Genomic DNA, 16,962 nt, shown 5'->3' with positions numbered 1-16,962 from the left:
TTTTCCTCTACCTTCCCCCTTACTTTTGAATTTCGTTATTTACAGCGGGAAGCTGTGGGAGTTTTTTTCTGTTTTTCCCTACACAGACCACGTTATTGTTCCAGTGCCATACCACAAAATGGCAGAAATCACAGGGCTCACTTTTTCAGAAGAAGAAGTAGGGAGAATTATAGCGTCAATGATTCAGTTGACGGACACCACACACAAGGACTCTGATGGTTTCAACCAGTGTTGGGATGAACTATCAGAACTTAAAAAGAACCAAGTGAAGACCCTGATACATGGTGTCATGATGGCACAATACTTACGAGCGAATGCAGCCCCAAGAGGACTAATAGTAAAAAATGAACCCTTCATTTTTCAACAAGACAAACAATTCAAAACTGACTGGTCGCTAATTTCTTGGCACTGCACCAGGGATTGGCTCATGCTGATCATAAAAACAGCAGGGAGACTGTGTGAAGAAATGAGAGTAGAGGCACTCAAAATTGAAGTACATCTAAAAAGCTTCCAAGATGTAACTGACCTTAAAAAACGCCTGGATGAACTGAATAAACAGATGACAGACTATGAGATAAGTCTCAAAGACACCAAGTTCACAACATTTAAAAAAGACCTGGAGAACTTCTCTCATGAAAAAGTTTACCCATTAACAAAGGCAGATTATATCCCCTCCAATAGAAACCCGGGATATAACACAGACTCGGATAACTCCGACACAGATTCGGACAACTCAAACAGCAGTGACAATTACACCCGTAACAAAACCAGACGCCCTAGAGGAGGACGTTTCAGGAACAGAGGTGGATATAACCCCAACTGGCCAGGATATTATGGACCGACACCTTATGGGGCTTCACCCCCACCACCTCATTTTTTCTACGGACCCCCTGGCTTTCAACAACAGTACCCACACCAACCCAATAACTTCTGGGACCCAGCGCAAGCACAAGAACAATCGACTCAGTCTTTTTAGCAAGAGGCCGAGGACCACAGAGGGGCAAAACAAAAAGAGGACAACAAGTCCAGTGGGCTCAACCGCTGGAAACATCCAGGAGCCACACCAGGAGCATGGGCCCAGTCGATCAGCCGACAACAAGCAAACCACCAGCCTAGTGGTCAATCTTTCTGATTTCCAGATTACTGACATACAAAGAAAAGTTCTGGAGAAGGGGTTGGGCTTTGTTCCCACCCCTAACATGGACAAATTCCTCCTAGCTCGTGAGTTAAACGAGTTTATAAGAAAAATTAAGTTACAAGTCTTTTTCAAAGACAAACCTATAACCAATCTGCCTGCAAATGACAAGGGTTTACACAAAAAGTCAACCTTTACCCCATCAAGTGCAAACCTTCCGGTAGAGGTCCTAGCGTTTGAAAAAGCGGTAATGAAAGACATTGGGGAAATAGATCCAAGAACTATCAAAGTCTTCCACAATCTCAGTAAAGTTGAAAGTGAAGCACTAAGGAACCTTGCAACAATCAAGGAGATAACAGTGAAACCAGCGGACAAAGGTGGTGCCATAGTGTTACAAAACACAACTACCTACAGGGAAGTATGCTTAAATCTCCTGGCTGATCAAAGAAACTACGTTAAAATTTCCGAAGACCCTACCAACCGTCTTAGGAAAGAGATCGCATACCTAGTAGAGGAGTCGACTGCTAACAATTGGCTCACAAAGAAAGAAGAAGATTTTCTGGAAAACAAAAACCCAATCACTCCCTACTTCTACACAATACCAAAAATTCATAAATCCATAACCCATCCTCTGGGCAGACCTATAGTATCAGGCATAGGATCAATACTCGAGCCCCTATCTAAGTTTGCCGATGCCTTTCTAAGACCACTGATCCAAACCACTGATACCTATCTACAAGATACCAAATCATCAGTTCTCACACTACTCCAAGACTTAGCATTTGACCCCACTAAAAATATCCTTATTGGATTGGATGTGGAGAGTCTGTACACGAGTCTACCTCATACCGAGACATTACAGATTTTGGAGGACGTTCTGTTTGCACAAACATGGAGATACCAGACACCAAAGCATGTCATCCTTGAGTGCTGCCGCTTTGCCCTCACGAAAAACTTCTTCCGTTTTGAGGAAACGCTAATCCGTCAGTCCCATGGTACCAGCATGGGAAGCACATTCGTGCTGAGCGTGTCGGGTCTGTATGTTCACCAACTGGAAAAACAAAAGATCCTGAATGAGAACAACCCACTTAGACAACATGTGAGTTTATGGAAAAGGAACATCAACGATGTCCTACTTATTTGGGAAGGCACAGAGACAGAGGCACTAGAATTTCTAGTATGGTTCAACCAGCAGGATCCTTTCCTTAAATTCACACATACTATGAGCAGGTTATACTTAGTGTTCTTAGATTTGAACATCATGGCAACTGGTGATTCCCTAAGTACCACAACCCATTTTAAACCCACTGCAAGGAATTGCCTCTTAATCTTTGACAGTTTCCACCCGAGAAAACTAAAAGAGAACCTACCATTCGTCAGTTTTTTAGATTGAGGCGCAACTGCAGCTCAAAAGACGCATTCTATCAACAGGTGAATTACCTCACTAAAAAACTTATTGACAGACAATACCCAGAGAATTTGGTCAAAAAAGCCAAAAAGAGAGCTGCCAATAACAACAGGGAGGCACTACTGGAACCAAAGGTGATCAAGGACACGCCAGGTGAAAAAAGACCTATCTGCATCACTACATATAACATTGCTTCTGACAGAGTGACCAAAATCATCAAAAAACATTGGGGCATTCTGAATTGTGGGAATCTAAATATCCCAAAACCAATGTTCAGTCACAAGAAAGGTAAAATCCTGAGAGACTACCTTGTCCATACCCGCCCAAAAGTGGAGAACAGAAACTCCAAACAGAGAACGATCACTACGGTACCCACAGGACACTACCCATGTGATTGCAGTGTTTGTCATTTGACGAGTGTAACAAAGAAAATTGAATTTAATAACAAAATGATGTGGAAAATAACAAATTTCACTAACTGTAATACTACGGGCGTAGTATACATGATCACCTGTATCTGTAATCTACACTACATTGGCATGACGACAAGGAAATTGCAAACAACACAGTTGATGGACAGAATGTAGAACAATGTCATACATTCACCCCAGTACAAGGATCTGGGCCTAAATCCATCGTTTATTTGCACTCCACACCACCCTGGGTTAGACACTGGCTATATGCAAATCAGCTCTGACCCTGTGCCTCATTGGAACAGTCCAGTCCGAACTACCAAGCCATGTCTTTCCCATACCGGAATCAAGCATCCAAAGACCGGTTTCTGGCTATCAGCCTTCATCAGCCTGGATAGCTTGACTCCAGTGGTGTGGAGAGCCTGGGACTCACGTCTGAGTATACCCAGCACACTTGGGGTGAAAATTGCAAAAAACACAGTTGATGGACAGAATGTAGAACAATGTCATACATTCACCCCAGTACAAGGATCTGGGCCTAAATCCATTGTTTTTTTGCACTCCACACCACCCTGGGTTAGACACTGGCTATATGCAAATCAGCTCTGACCCTGTGCCTCATGGGAACAGTCCAGTCCAAACTACCAAGCCATGTCTTTCCAAGACCGGAATAAAGCATCCAAAGACCGGTTTCTGGCTATCAGCCTTCATCAGCCTGGATAGCTTGACTCCAGTGGTGTGGAGAGCCTGGGACTCACGTCTGAGTATACCCAGCACACTTGGGGTGAAAATTGCAAAAAACACAGTTGATGGACAGAATGTAGAACAATGTCATACATTCACCCCAGTACAAGGGTCTGGGCCTAAATCCATCGTTTTTTTGCACTCCACACCACCCTGGGTTAGACACTGGCTATATGCAAATCAGCTCTGACCCTGTGCCTCATGGGAACAGTCTAGTCCGAACTACCAAGCCATGTCTTTCCCAGACCGGAATCAAGCATCCAAAGACCGGTTTCTGGCTATCAGCCTTCATCAGCCTGGATAGCTTGACTCCAGTGGTGTGGAGAGCCTGGGACTCACGTCTGAGTATACCCAGCACACTCGACATTGTTCTACATTTTGTCCATCAACTGTGTTTTTTGCAATTTTCATGACGACAAGGAAGGCCAGCACAGAAGCAATATAATATAGGTCTCGCCTTAGTGACCTTGTAAGTTTTTAGCCATGCAACAGTTGATATTGTTGCACTAAGGAGATTGTGCTGCTTAACTAAATACTTATAAGGTCACAAAAGTAAGAACTATTGGCTATGCCAATGCTTGCGAGCTGTTGTGTGTGGCCTGTGGTCCGTCTTATCGCAACCACCCCCACCCCAAGTACTTCACAAGTCATTAAAAGACAATTTTCTTGTGAACTGGGCTTTGTTGTTGTTTCACCCCTTTTTAGAGGCCCCACACCTTCACTCTGCTGATTGCAGGAGGAATTAGCCCCCCCATAGAACGCTTGGACTGCTAGGACCGCTTTGCAATCATAGGAATCTTTCAAGGAGAAAAGGGGAAGGAGCAAAGTCAGTGACAAGGTAACATTGTGTTTTTCTGACTGCCGAGTGCAGACTTTGACACTGTTGGAATATTTCATGGCTGTTGCTGATGTTAATCGACCTTTGCCTTGAGCAAGATTTATAATTTCAAACATTTGTGTGACTGAAATTAGTGTCTAAACGTGCTATAACTTTTCACTTAATGAACTGTAAATATGTGAACATTCCTAAAGCAGCTCCAACAATAATCCATAAAAAACTGTTGGCATTGTAAATGACAATGCCTTTTGTTTATGTGTTTTAAAAACCTGCACGCAGCACTCCGTAAACCTGCACTTTGTACTTCGAGGGTTTGCTTAACACATAAATATAAAAGTCAAACTCTCGCAAATGTGAGACCTATTGCATTGCAAATGCTTGTTTTATAGACACGGGGAGATTAAGTGATTTGCCCAGGCTGCGGAGCCCATGCAGAGGTCCGAATCTGGTTCCTCAACTCCAAAGTCGGCAGCTCTGAACAACTTGACTGTAGTGCGTTTCCTCGTTGTCTATACATTTGTCTGGGCGGAGTCAACAACTTCTGGCAGACAGGGCGATAAGCGCTGTCTTTGACTATTCCATGTGAATCGACTTCTCTCTGCCTCGCTCCACCCCTTCGAGCCAATGCTCCTCCCAAATCAATGTGTGCCCCCAGGGTATCATTACCAGCGCTTGCTTCTCCTGTCCTGTTAAAATCACGTTGCCCCTAAAGCGTACAATGCACGGCCTCTGACGCTCAAAAGCTATTGATTTTGAGGATATGCCTGTCTGCTCACCTCCACAGTTAATTTAAATACGTGTTTGTCTTCAGGGTTAGTCAATTTATGCTCGGCAAAGCGTCACGGACACGAGCAAACGGATGCAAGCTGCTGTAACTTCTTAGGGAGTAAAAGCGAGGACAGCTCTTTTGCTGTAGGAGAGGAGTTGCTGTAACTTGGTAACTGTGCCTTCGCTACGTTGGCGGCAGAGCTGTCGTTGCCTTTCAGTTATGATTACGTAGTTGTGCTGACATTCGGAGCTGCCGTCCGTGATTCCCTGTTGTCAGGGCTCCACTCTCAGCGTTTCGCTGGGTCCACGGTGTCAATGAGTTCCTGTGATATGGTAGTTTCAGCTTTGTCCGGGGGCCGTCAGCCTTGTGTCGGCTTCAGCGTCGCTGATGTCAGTGCTGCTTCAGCTGTGCGAAAGCGAGTGAAGTGGAGGCGGAGCCACGTAGGCGAAAGCAGAGGCCGAGCATCACGCATGCGTACACATGCGCTGTCCGCGCGGAGCTTCAGGTAGAGGCAAAGTGCTAGCGGAGCTGGCATTCTGAGCTGATGCAGGGAGGGCGACCCTGATACCCTGGGACCTCGAGAGCCTGTGTCCAGTGCCCACGCGGGCGCCACAACGTCAGCGACTGAGAGGACGCAGAACAATGGAGGAGCGGCCCCCCGGCCCTTCTGGAACGGGCACAGCCACCTTCGGCGGACGAGAGGCAACAGCGGATAGTGCATTCGACTGCTGCAGTGGCATCCTTGCTCCAGCGTCAGCTGCCCACTGACAGCCACCAGAGCTGCTGTCAGCCAGTAGAACACCCCCGCACTCCTCGGCATCCACTTCCCCTTTACGGGGCTCAATACAGTGTGCTGCTTGTGCCTACCTCCCTCCGTAGTTAGACTGCTAACACTCTGTCCCCCTTCCCGCACTTTAGAAATTACAGAAGCTTACTCTGACCATAAGATACATCCTTCTCATTTTCTTCAATGACCCGTACCCACAATGCGCCCCCCATGGTTTTATTTAAAAAACAGTCCACATTTCCCATAGAATATCTTCAATTTCTGACCTCCAAAAATCGTTCTGCCCCGCCTTGACCTCCGCACGGGCAGTATTCGCCTTGCCTGGCCCACTCCAATATCCCTTGCGCCTTCCTCGAGCCCTCCTAGACTCCCTGTTTCCAGCTTTTCTCCACCAACAACATACTTGCAGTGATTGACCACCTTATACATGACTTTTTCAACACTGCTGATCCCAGCATGGGCTCCCGTCAGGATAACCCTCATAATTCCTGAATCCATTTCCCCAACCTGCCAGCTGACACCTTCGAGTGGCATCTGTGGCCTGCCCGGCGCCTGATTCATTTCCAAAATCTGCATATATTCTTGACCTCGTACCCACTGGCGAACTCGATTAACTGATCCTTTTTTAATGCCCAGTACACTGAGTCGCCTAATTCTTTTATCTAACTCCAACGTCCAAATGCAGTCATTCTCTAAACTCTACTGCTTTCCTCACTGGATCTCTCTATTCTTTGTATCCTGTGGATTATCTATTAAACTATACGCTCCTGGGATCACACCTTCCTTTCCTTGTACCCCTAAGACTAACATTCAGGTTCTGTTTGACTTATGGCTGCAACACGATAGGTCATCTCATGGCCAATATTCTGTGCTTCTCTGGCGGCCACTTCTGATGCACAGTGTTCTCTGTGCATGACTAAGACGACTTGCTCACACTCCACTGCTGTTCCTCCAATCCCATGGGCGGGATGTGGGGCCTCCATTGGGCAAGTGCACCATTGCAGCATCTTACTAAGGCCATCAAGTACTCCACATCATTGGGCCGATTGACTCTAAGCCGCTGGACACAGAGGACTCCTGGAGAGCCTGTGGAACCATTATTGGGATGTGGAACCTCCTACAGCAGCACAACCTGTGAGTTGGAGCCCCCAGACCAACCATCAGGGTTCCTGATCTGTGGGGAACAGCGGAGCTGTTCTTGTTGGTGCCAGAGTTTCTTGCTGGTTTGCCTCCTGACTGCTGTGTGCTTTGCCTCGCTTGCCCTGGTGCGCCAGTATCTCAGAGACCTTCTTCTTTGGGTGGAAAGCCTGGATAGTCTAGTCGGTGTCTTGCTCTTCATTGTGGGCTTCATTTTTGTCTCATTCCCCTGCGGTTGGGGTTACATCGTCCTGAATGTGGCTGCTGGCTACCTCTATGGCTTTGTGCTTGGCATAGGGCTAGTGATTGTCGGGGTCTTAATCGGAACATTCCTTGCCCATATTACCTGCAAGAAGTTGTTATCACAGTGGGTACTGGCAAAACTTGATACAAGTGAAAAACTAAGGTCTTTTATCCGAGTAGTGGATGGAGGAAGTGGCCTTAAGGTGGTGGCGCTGGCCAGACTCACTCCAATACCATTTGGGCTTCAAAATGCTGTTTTTTCAGTAAGTATGATATTTGTCTGAGGCTCAATACAGGAAATGTTGTAATATGTATGTCCACATGCATATAATTTGCATCATAATGTGTAACTACATGCTTATTGTATATGATCTGAATCCTGCTAGTAGGCTATTGCATACTGTTTGCTGCTCCTTGTCTCTTGAGCTAGGTTTGCTCTATGCAAATGCTATTGCATACATAAATACATGTTTAAGTGTAATTTATTGAACTACTACTTTTATTATGAGTAGAATGGAATATCGCAGTAATGAGTACATTTTGGGATCCAGTTTCATTGTGTATGAAGTAGCTCATTATCCACTATGTTGCAAGAGCCTCATAAACCCTTTCCTACCGTCGTCATTGCAGGGGGCCGTGCTTGCAATGTGTTAAGACCTTTGTACTGTCTTGCTGAAACTTACTGCAGGATTTCCGCTGAATCACCGCTAACTGCTTCTGCTTAAAGTCAACTTGCTGTCTTTTGCCTTGATTTGTGGGTGTGGTAACAGAACACTGCAAAAGACAAGGCACTTAATTTAAGAAGTGAAGTACGCCCAAATACACACAAAATTCTATATGGTAAGTTATCTGGGATTTCTAGGGCCGTACACTATCTGTCTGATTTCTCCTTTATGGCAACCCCAATCTCCATCATTTGCAGTGTCCTTATTCAGCTTAAGGGATCTTCATGTTATATGTTTTAGGGTTCGTTGATTATTAGTAAATTGTTAAGTGGACTCAATGTTTGTTAACATGAAGATACCATCAAAAAAATGATGCTACAGGTTCCCAACCCACCTTACTTGCACGTTAATGCAACGTGTTACCAATAATGTTTGAACAGCAAGCAAAAGAAGTCCCAGTCCTCTCACTCCATCGCACATGTACTAAATGTACTAAACCATTTTCTATCAATCTAATTTGTCTGCAAACTCTTACCTTCCAATCTTATTGTTGCATCTCTTAGGCTTATTTGCTTCTCATCACTAAACACAAATTCTACCTAGAGGTTATGGAACTATGTGCACACAGTAATTCTTAATGCTTACAGACGACCTGGTCTTATGACGCAAAAAGGCAATGCATCAGTTAGGTATTAGTTCCTAGGCTGATCTTGCTGGGGTTTGTATCACAAAAGTTAGATGGAGCGTCCAGGGGTATTAAGGTAGGAAGTTCAAGGTGGGTGAAGTGGTATTTGGGAGATCCTCAATACCCCACTGCAGTCTCCAAGATTGTGTCAGAGCACAGATCGCAACCTATCAGACAGAAGCATCAGTTATCCATTGCAGCAGAGAGCAGCAAACACCAAACCCCATGAGCTACGAACCACGAGGAGCAACGAGCGGCCAAACCTGAGTTATCCATTGGCAAATATGAAACCCAATTTGTTGATTTTAAGTTACCCTGAAAAATTTATTTTGTTGGGTGGCCCACTAGACCTTTGCAGCTACAGTGTATTTCAGTTGTGGCCCAGAGGCTGTTCTTTACAGCTATCTTTATGTACCAGTAATCTTCATTAACATTTCACCCCATTTCATATTTCTTACCCAATGGGATACAAACAGCAGAGAGAAACAGTCTTTCAATTATGCGTAAAATACTACAGAATCTTGAATCCTCTTTTATTTTTTTATGAAGTTGATGCACAGATATGTAAATATGTCAAAGTTCAACCAACATGTCTTCTGTGACTCTGATTTGCTTTATCAAAGCCATTGGCTTATTGTCTTAAGGTTTCTGAATTGCATGTTCATCTTGTTTGTTTTCCGAATGCTTAAGGCAATAATTACCCTTTTGGCCTCCATTTGATAATACATAAGTGCAACACTTCGCTTTAGTGGGCCTCTCTAAGCACTTGCTGTATGGACTCTTCCTGTTAGATAACTGCCAGATTGAAACGTCCTTTGAGACCATAATGTTTGTATGTCAAAGTTAGTTGCTAATTTTTCAACGAATTTCAGTTGTCCGAATCTGCTTATTATGTTTGATTTGTCTTCAGCTGCCAGCCAATCACCACTGGTTGGGGTTAAGGTGCCTTTAAGAGCATCAGTAGTGCTGGGCAAGAATCACCAGAAGCCACTGATATGTTAAGATTCTTTCAACCTCTGTTTACATCTCCGGTGCCTAGTCGACCACAGACACCTTGGAGAGGCCCCCACCCATCCATAATTATAGATGTAGTATCTGTACACCATCACTTGGGAAGGAAATAAGAAACGTAGACAGAACAGTATTCAGTGCAGATTGTGTGATGATAGCTACAAAGAAGACAGAATGTTTGTAATTCTTAGTTGATCATTTTAGTCTCTCAGTATCTGAGAATAGTTTTCGGTGGAATGTGATGAGGTTTGTAGAAAGGAGGCCGGACTATTCAGAGGTGGAGAAGTTGATGTAGTTGGTCTTTGGGGAATGAGGTGACTTGGACAGGGTGACCATTTGTGGTTGGCGGTCTTTCAGAATAGGTTGTAAAGCTGGACTGGTTGATTCGTGCGTCTCTTCTGTGTCCACCACTGTAACTCTTAAAGAGCCGCTTCTTGGCTGCCCTTCATATCCTTGATTGTGAACCTTTCTCACAAAATATTTACGGAGGCTAATTGGACAAACGGTTTTGCCCATTTTTTTTACAAGAACGTTTCTTTGCTTGGCGAGTACCATCACTGAGCACACCAGCCAGGTATGGATCAAAGAAGCACAACGTCTCCAAACCAGCTCTTCTGGCCCAGCCATCCGTGCGAGCAACACTGCGCGAAAGGCACGTGTCCCTCCGCACTGGACTTGAGTTTAAACCCAAAGAAGCGTAAACACGGCGCCCCGTCCGTGCCCAATAGCGAGCGAGTGCAAAGAACCTGTTTATGTGACAGAACTGGTTCTCTTCCTTCCTGGCCCGAGAAGAGATATAATATTTGTTCACTTTCTGTGCTACTGGACTGAGTCTCGCCCTTTCTCCGTTGGAAGGGAAAATACAAAATATTTCTTAGTTTATGGCACAGTTCTGTTTTTCCCAGGGGGTAGATCTGACGGTAGGTGTTCAAACGCAGCAGATGAACAAGCATTTACAATGCAACGGTTTCGCCTTTGGAAAAGTTTGAGCTATTGGCATTATGAATGACAAACTTTTTATTTATGTGTTAGTTTTGAAAACAGATAAATAAATGGCATTGTCATTTACAATGGCAATAGCTTAATCTCTCGCAAATGCGATTTGTATTGCAACTATTTCAGTTATCATTTTGCACTACAATGAAAACTGGCTTGTGCATTTACTCCTGCAGAAGAGTATCAAGAGGAGAGGCCCTGTTGCAGACCCATGACACGTTTTATGGATTGACAACTATGCTGAATGCCGGAACGCTCGCGCGCTGGAATGCTTCCTAAATGAACATGAAAGCCAATCCGCGCGCGCGGAATGTTGTCAGGAGCACACGACATGGATGTTCGTGAGGACGAGTACACGAATGCAATGCAGTCCAGGTTGTCTTTCTGAAGGGTAAAGAGATTAACCAATCAGAAGGGAGATCGGACACTAAAAAGTTAAAAACGCACGATGTCGCGGTACCTACCATTAGAAAATACCCTTTAGAGATTTTACTAAAGAACACAGTCTGTATCTTAGTTATCTATCACTGAGAATGTACATATACAGGGTAAACAAACACATCTGAAGTATATAAGCAAACGGGGGCTAGGACAAGCTTTTAAAAGGAGTAGCCCTGCCTTTCTAATTGTTAGTTGCCAGCGCTAATTGACCGGGCTGTGCACTCAAGTGGTCGCCAGCTGTGCTTGTTTCCACGGAAGGAGACCCGCTTCTGCGTGTTTCGTTTAAGAGCGTCTTGTCGTAAAGTACTTCTCGGCATAGTTCAGTTTTGCATACGATGGGGACATTTTCCAGCCGCCCAGACTTTTATGTACTCTTTAGAATTAAGGCGTTGCCTTTATAAATAAATATAAAGGAAATAAGGGGGTGCCTGTGTATATCTCTCTAATTGCAGGTCAGGCTGCTTGAAAGCACAGGTCACCCAGAGTAAGCCCAGTCTTATTTTGTGGAGAGTGCCGTGAAATGTACTGAATAAGCGTGCACTTCAAAAGACAGGCTGTAGTGCTTAGTGGCGTCACTCGTACACCTGCATTTGACGAGCATACATGGAAAAATGGAATAGGCACTTAAACACTACTAGAACAACAGACAACACGCATTCAGCTTTGAACACATGCTAGTGGCACAATAAAAATACCCCCCTCACCGCCAAGGTGATGAGCCCACCCCCGAGTCACCCATATCTCACAGCTATTCGTTGACCTTGGCCTCAATGCCGCAACCCTTCATGGGTCGTTGGCCCCTCCTTGGCCCAGGGGCTTGCATTACTCCCCTGATGCGTGCAATAGATCCTGATGAGAGGTGGTGTACGAGATAAAACAGTTTAAGCTGGGGGCATGGTGAACTTCATCCTGTCAGTATAAAGGAACTTTCGTTTACAGCCTCCAATCCACTAAACAGGCACAAAGCAATCTGGCAGCTCTCTGCAAACTCTCCCTGTCAATCAATCAATAACAATCACCCAATGCAATCCATCGGAGGAAAAATCAACCATCAAAGAAAAAGTTTCGGCAGTGGTTCTTTGGAAGGGCTGCGAAATAATTAGCCTGCCCACGGCTCCTGCAGCGCCCTCCTCTTACCTTGCTGACTGTGTGCTGCTTCTAGGCGCATCACCAAGATCCAGAGACAGAAATAGGATTTCATTGGAACACGAAGTAGCATTGTGAGCAAGTGCTTGGAAGAGACTTTTTTCTGTTGTTATGTTTGCTTGATTTACTCCCCTGTTCTTCTTGCACGTGCAACCGGACCAAAACAACCGTGCGCGGAAAGCTGTGGTGCAGAGGGGCAGCTGGTGGGGACGGATCCGAGCAGAGACTGCTCAACAGCTCTCTCCTGCAGAGCTGTGGCAGAAGCTGCAGCGCGCCGGCAGATGCTGCCAAGAAGCACGTCCAGCAGGCAGCCAGCGCTGCAAGCACGGGGTCCGGCTACACCCCCCTGTGACCATTGGCTGATGGGGACAAGCCTGCCCACGGCTCCTGCAGCGCCCTCCTCTTACCTTGCTGACTGTGTGCTGCTTCTAGGCGCATCACCAAGATCCAGAGACAGAAATAGGATTTCATTGGAACACGAAGTAGCATTGTGAGCAAGTGCTTGGAAGAGACTTCTTTCTGTTGTTATGTTTGCTTGATTTACTCCCCTGTTCTTCTTGCACGTGCAACCGGACCAAAACAACCGTGCGCGGAAAGCTGTGGTGCAGAGGGGCAGCTGGCGGGGACGGATCCGAGCAGAGACTGCTCAACAGCTCTCTCCTGCAGAGCTGTGGCAGAAGCTGCAGCGCGCCGGCAGATGCTGCCAAGAAGCACGTCCAGCAGGCAGCCAGCGCTGCAAGCACGGGGTCCGGCTACACCCCCCTGTGACCATTGGCTGATGGGGACAAGAGAGGCATCGCTGGCCCCGTCCTCTCCACAAGGCAAGACGTCCCCACCGACCTCCCATTAGTAAAGTGCCTTCAGTGGTGCAGCAGTGCTATTGATGGGCCGCAGTTCCCATGTCGGTCAGAAAACAGATCTGCTGTGGGAGGGGAGGGGGAGGCGGGGATCTGCTGTGGGAGGGGAGGGGGAGAGCGGAGGCCGTGTTACAACGGCATCGGAACCGGCTGCGGCTCGGGAGGCGGGGATCTGCTGTGGGAGGGGAGAGGGAGGCGGGGATCTGCTGTGGGAGGGGAGAGGGAGGCGGGGATCAGCTGCGGCTCGGGAGGCGGGGATCTGCTGTGGGAGGGGAGGGAATGCTGCAAAGACAATGGGACACAAGGGTTGTTTTGCTTCTGTGGGAGGGGAAGGGGACACGGACGGCCGGCGGGAAACGTGCACAGGACAGCGAGGAGGGGGGAGGGGGGACGGCGGGAGGAGGGACACAGAGTAAGGCAGGACAGCAGCAAGCACGGCCCGGCCGGACCAGATTCGGGGGCGTTCCCGGCTTTTGGCTGACGTATCATGACGTAGCCAAAAGCCAAAGATTCTCGGGAACGCCCCCGAATCTGGTCCAGCCATGACGGACGCCTCTCTGTTCCAATGGCTAGCCTCCATTTATGGAGCTAGCCAATGGGACAGGGGGGCGTATTCCAGAGTCACTATACTGAAATCAAGAGATTTCTCTGGAGGCGGAGCTTACAGCTCCGTCCCCCAGCGAAACCTAAAAAGGGCGTAGCACGCCTTGTATGTGTGTTACTATTGAAGGAAGTGGGGAATGTGCTCGGAGGATAATACAATTGTAAAACAAACGCACACACATTCCTTCCTATGATATTCATGTAATACTAAAAACTCATTGCGTCTTTCCCTTCCTTCTTATTGTTTCCCCTTTTGTAACTTTTCTTTTGTGTCTGTCAGTTGGACAGTCACAATTTGTATTCTTTTTGAAAATATTAAACTGTTAACTTTTACTTCCGGTTCTGTTTTGGTAGGAGTTCGGTGTCTATTAACATTACATATTTTTCTATATTCTCTTTGATAATAATTGGTTACAGTTGCCTTTATATTTTGATTGGTGAAACCCATTGATTAATTTATAATATTAAAAAAGGAGCCCTTGTTCTCAAACCAATATTTTTGAAACTTTGGGTTGCAAGGTGTATTTCTGTTCTAGGAGAGCAGGGTTGAGGAAAGGGGCCGTGTCTAGTCCCCACACGACTGAGTGCCGCTGCAAGAAGCAGCTGTTACTACTATGAATGAACGCGTTTTTTTTTTTTTGATCTTGGAAGCGTAAAAGACTAACTTGGCAATTGTGGAATTCAAGACTTACGTCACAGATCTCTGTAGGCGCGAAATCTTTCTCACTGGAGCTTAAACCTGTGAGTTACAGTTTGGCAAGTAGGCTTGTGCGGCAGACACATTCACCCCTTACAGTGCTTGGTATCTATGTGTAAAGTGTAAATTAGAGATGGCAGTCTATATATTACATAAAGCAAATATTGTTGCTATCTTTTCATAGCTTTTCACCACTTTCTAAACTGTGGTGTTAAGAAGTGTTTAGTTCACACAGATGCAATATTCTGTGTTTGTGTAGCCGGTCGGATTACACTGAAACATTTCATCGCTGGTTTTATTAATACTAAACTCTGCTTCTCATCTTTTCGACCTCGAGTGAAGGACAGACCCAGTTAATCTTGATCCTGCAGGTGGAGCGGATCTGTGCAGTAAACCTGATCATTCCACGATTAATCTTATCAGAAAGAGGGTTTTATTTAGTTTGCGACTAGAATGCTTGCGTCAGATGTATATCTGAGTATTGAGTGAACCAGCCCTGCGATTTCAGCACAGTGGTGCTTTGTGAAAACTCGGAAAACACTAGGAGGGAGCTTTGGAAACGTCTCCGATGTGCGATACTGTAGTGAAGGTGCGCTGGTGTGACTCTGTTGATGTCTCACTTCTGTTTTACACTTGCATACTCCAGACAGTGCTCCAACCAGCGCTGCCAATGACAGAACCAATACAACTTCTATCCATCGCACTCCTACAAGTGTGACAATTCAGACTATTATAGGCCGCCCAAAGTTGTAAGAAAAACGTGGGCGGCAGGTTTTATTTATGTTTAATATATATTGAATTATTAAATACTGTTGATGTGCTCATTTCAAAATTAGGCAGCGTCCCCATGTGAAAGGCTGTCTTTAGTGCTGGTGTGGAGAATTAAGTGCTGGTGCCAAGCGCAGGAAACCACCAGCTCATATAAGCAGTACCGTCTCTGCTGTTAGTATACATAGGGGCCCACAAATTTGTACCCCAGTTGTGATCCGGCCTGAATATATTGATACCTAGGTATCAGAGTATGAATAACATCAGGGCAGTGTTGTGGGAACTCTTGTGCTGGTACAAGTGGTGAAAGGGAGATGTAGTATCACACCTAGTCCTGGATTCCCATCTGCATTGTGCTGGGTGTCATTTCGTTCTGTCCACAACTGTAGGTAGAATGCAGAGAAAGACATGGATGAGTGACTTCTTACGCCTAGCATGGAAGAGCTTCGCAGGGCAGGGTATAGGAGCTTCTGTTCACAATAGAAGGAATGGGGCAGAGAGACCAGGGATCCTCTGGACTTTGAGCCTGCAGGTTGCCTCATATGAAGATCGAGTGCCTCATCAAGTCCTATCACCCACTTTGAATTCTTGTTCTTTTAGTTTTCTGTTTTGTCAGACTTAAAGTAAAGGAATGCAAAGAAAGAGGCGGTGAGATAATGTAATAGGCCAGGGAAAGTGCTGCTTTGGGAGTGGGCAGAAGGCAGATGTGTCGTTCATGCCGTCTTGAGGGTTTCTGCGATGAAGATTGGGAGGTTCTACCAGGTGGAGGCATGAGAGGCAGAGCAGGGGAAACTAAAAGGGAATATTATATTGGTAAATTTCCTAGTGGGAGAGCTGCAAAAATGGACATTCACAACTATAAACTTTAACATTTCATTACACTTCCATGCCTTTAAAACAGCCTCTTAAACCTTACTAATCCCCCCTCCCCTAACTCAGATTGTTCATTATCTGCACTTTTCCCCCAAATACTGCCCAGATAAACCAATGTGACAAGTGTGTGTTTTTTGTCACACTGCATGCATGGACGTTATGTGTTTGTAGCTCAAACCAAGCCGAAAAAGAATGCACCGCAGTTGTGTTAAAATGCAAAGATACAGTCAACGTGTAATTGGCGGGGTAGTCAGTTTCTAAGGCTGCTAGTGAACTGGTACTGTATTATGATGTATTGTTCTTAAAAGGGGTGTGCTCTGAACTTATTCCTAAGTTGGAGCAGGATTGTAAAAGCTCTGTTGGCTATGAGGACGTCCTTCCAGGTCCTTCGGGCATAGATGTTTTTTTTCCACTTTAGTGTCTGATTGGTGCCATAGATGTGGACTTCCGAGAGCCACTGGAGACAGCGAGCATGTCCGCCAGATAGTAGTGTTTGTTCTATTTTGAGCCCTACCTATTTCGTTCATTTTGTTTTGAAAATTAAATGTAAACGAGTAAAACATAATATTTACTGGGCTAGGCTGACTGTTTGTCTGTTGCAAGCCCCAAAATAAATTGAACCATCCAAGAAGTTGCTCAAGCTGGACTTGCTTAAACCATTCCTATGTTGTAGGTACTGGTTGGTCTTTACACACCTTCTTTGCTGATGCATGTGTAATCTAGCTGGGAGCTGCTGGGTCACTACC

At 45.7% G+C, this 16,962-nt stretch overlaps 1 protein-coding gene across 1 annotated transcript in view; it reads left to right on the top strand.

Moving 5' to 3' along the window:
* Positions 1–5,673: 5,673 nt before the first annotated feature.
* TMEM64 (transmembrane protein 64) overlaps positions 5,674–16,962 on the top strand; it is a 137,660-nt gene continuing 126,371 nt past the window's right edge. Inside the window, exon 1 of the mRNA XM_086965979.1 lies at positions 5,674–7,737. Within this exon, the coding sequence (XP_086822105.1) occupies positions 7,054–7,737 (684 nt within the window). The 5' untranslated portion in view covers positions 5,674–7,053. The remainder of the gene's footprint in view (positions 7,738–16,962) is intronic.

Source organism: Lissotriton vulgaris, chromosome 4_1, assembly GCF_964263255.1.
Source record: "Lissotriton vulgaris chromosome 4_1, aLisVul1.2, whole genome shotgun sequence".
NCBI classification, from domain to species: Eukaryota; Metazoa; Chordata; class Amphibia; order Caudata; family Salamandridae; genus Lissotriton; species Lissotriton vulgaris.
Note: the sequence above shows the minus strand (reverse complement) of the source record. Positions and strands in the feature narration are given on the sequence as shown.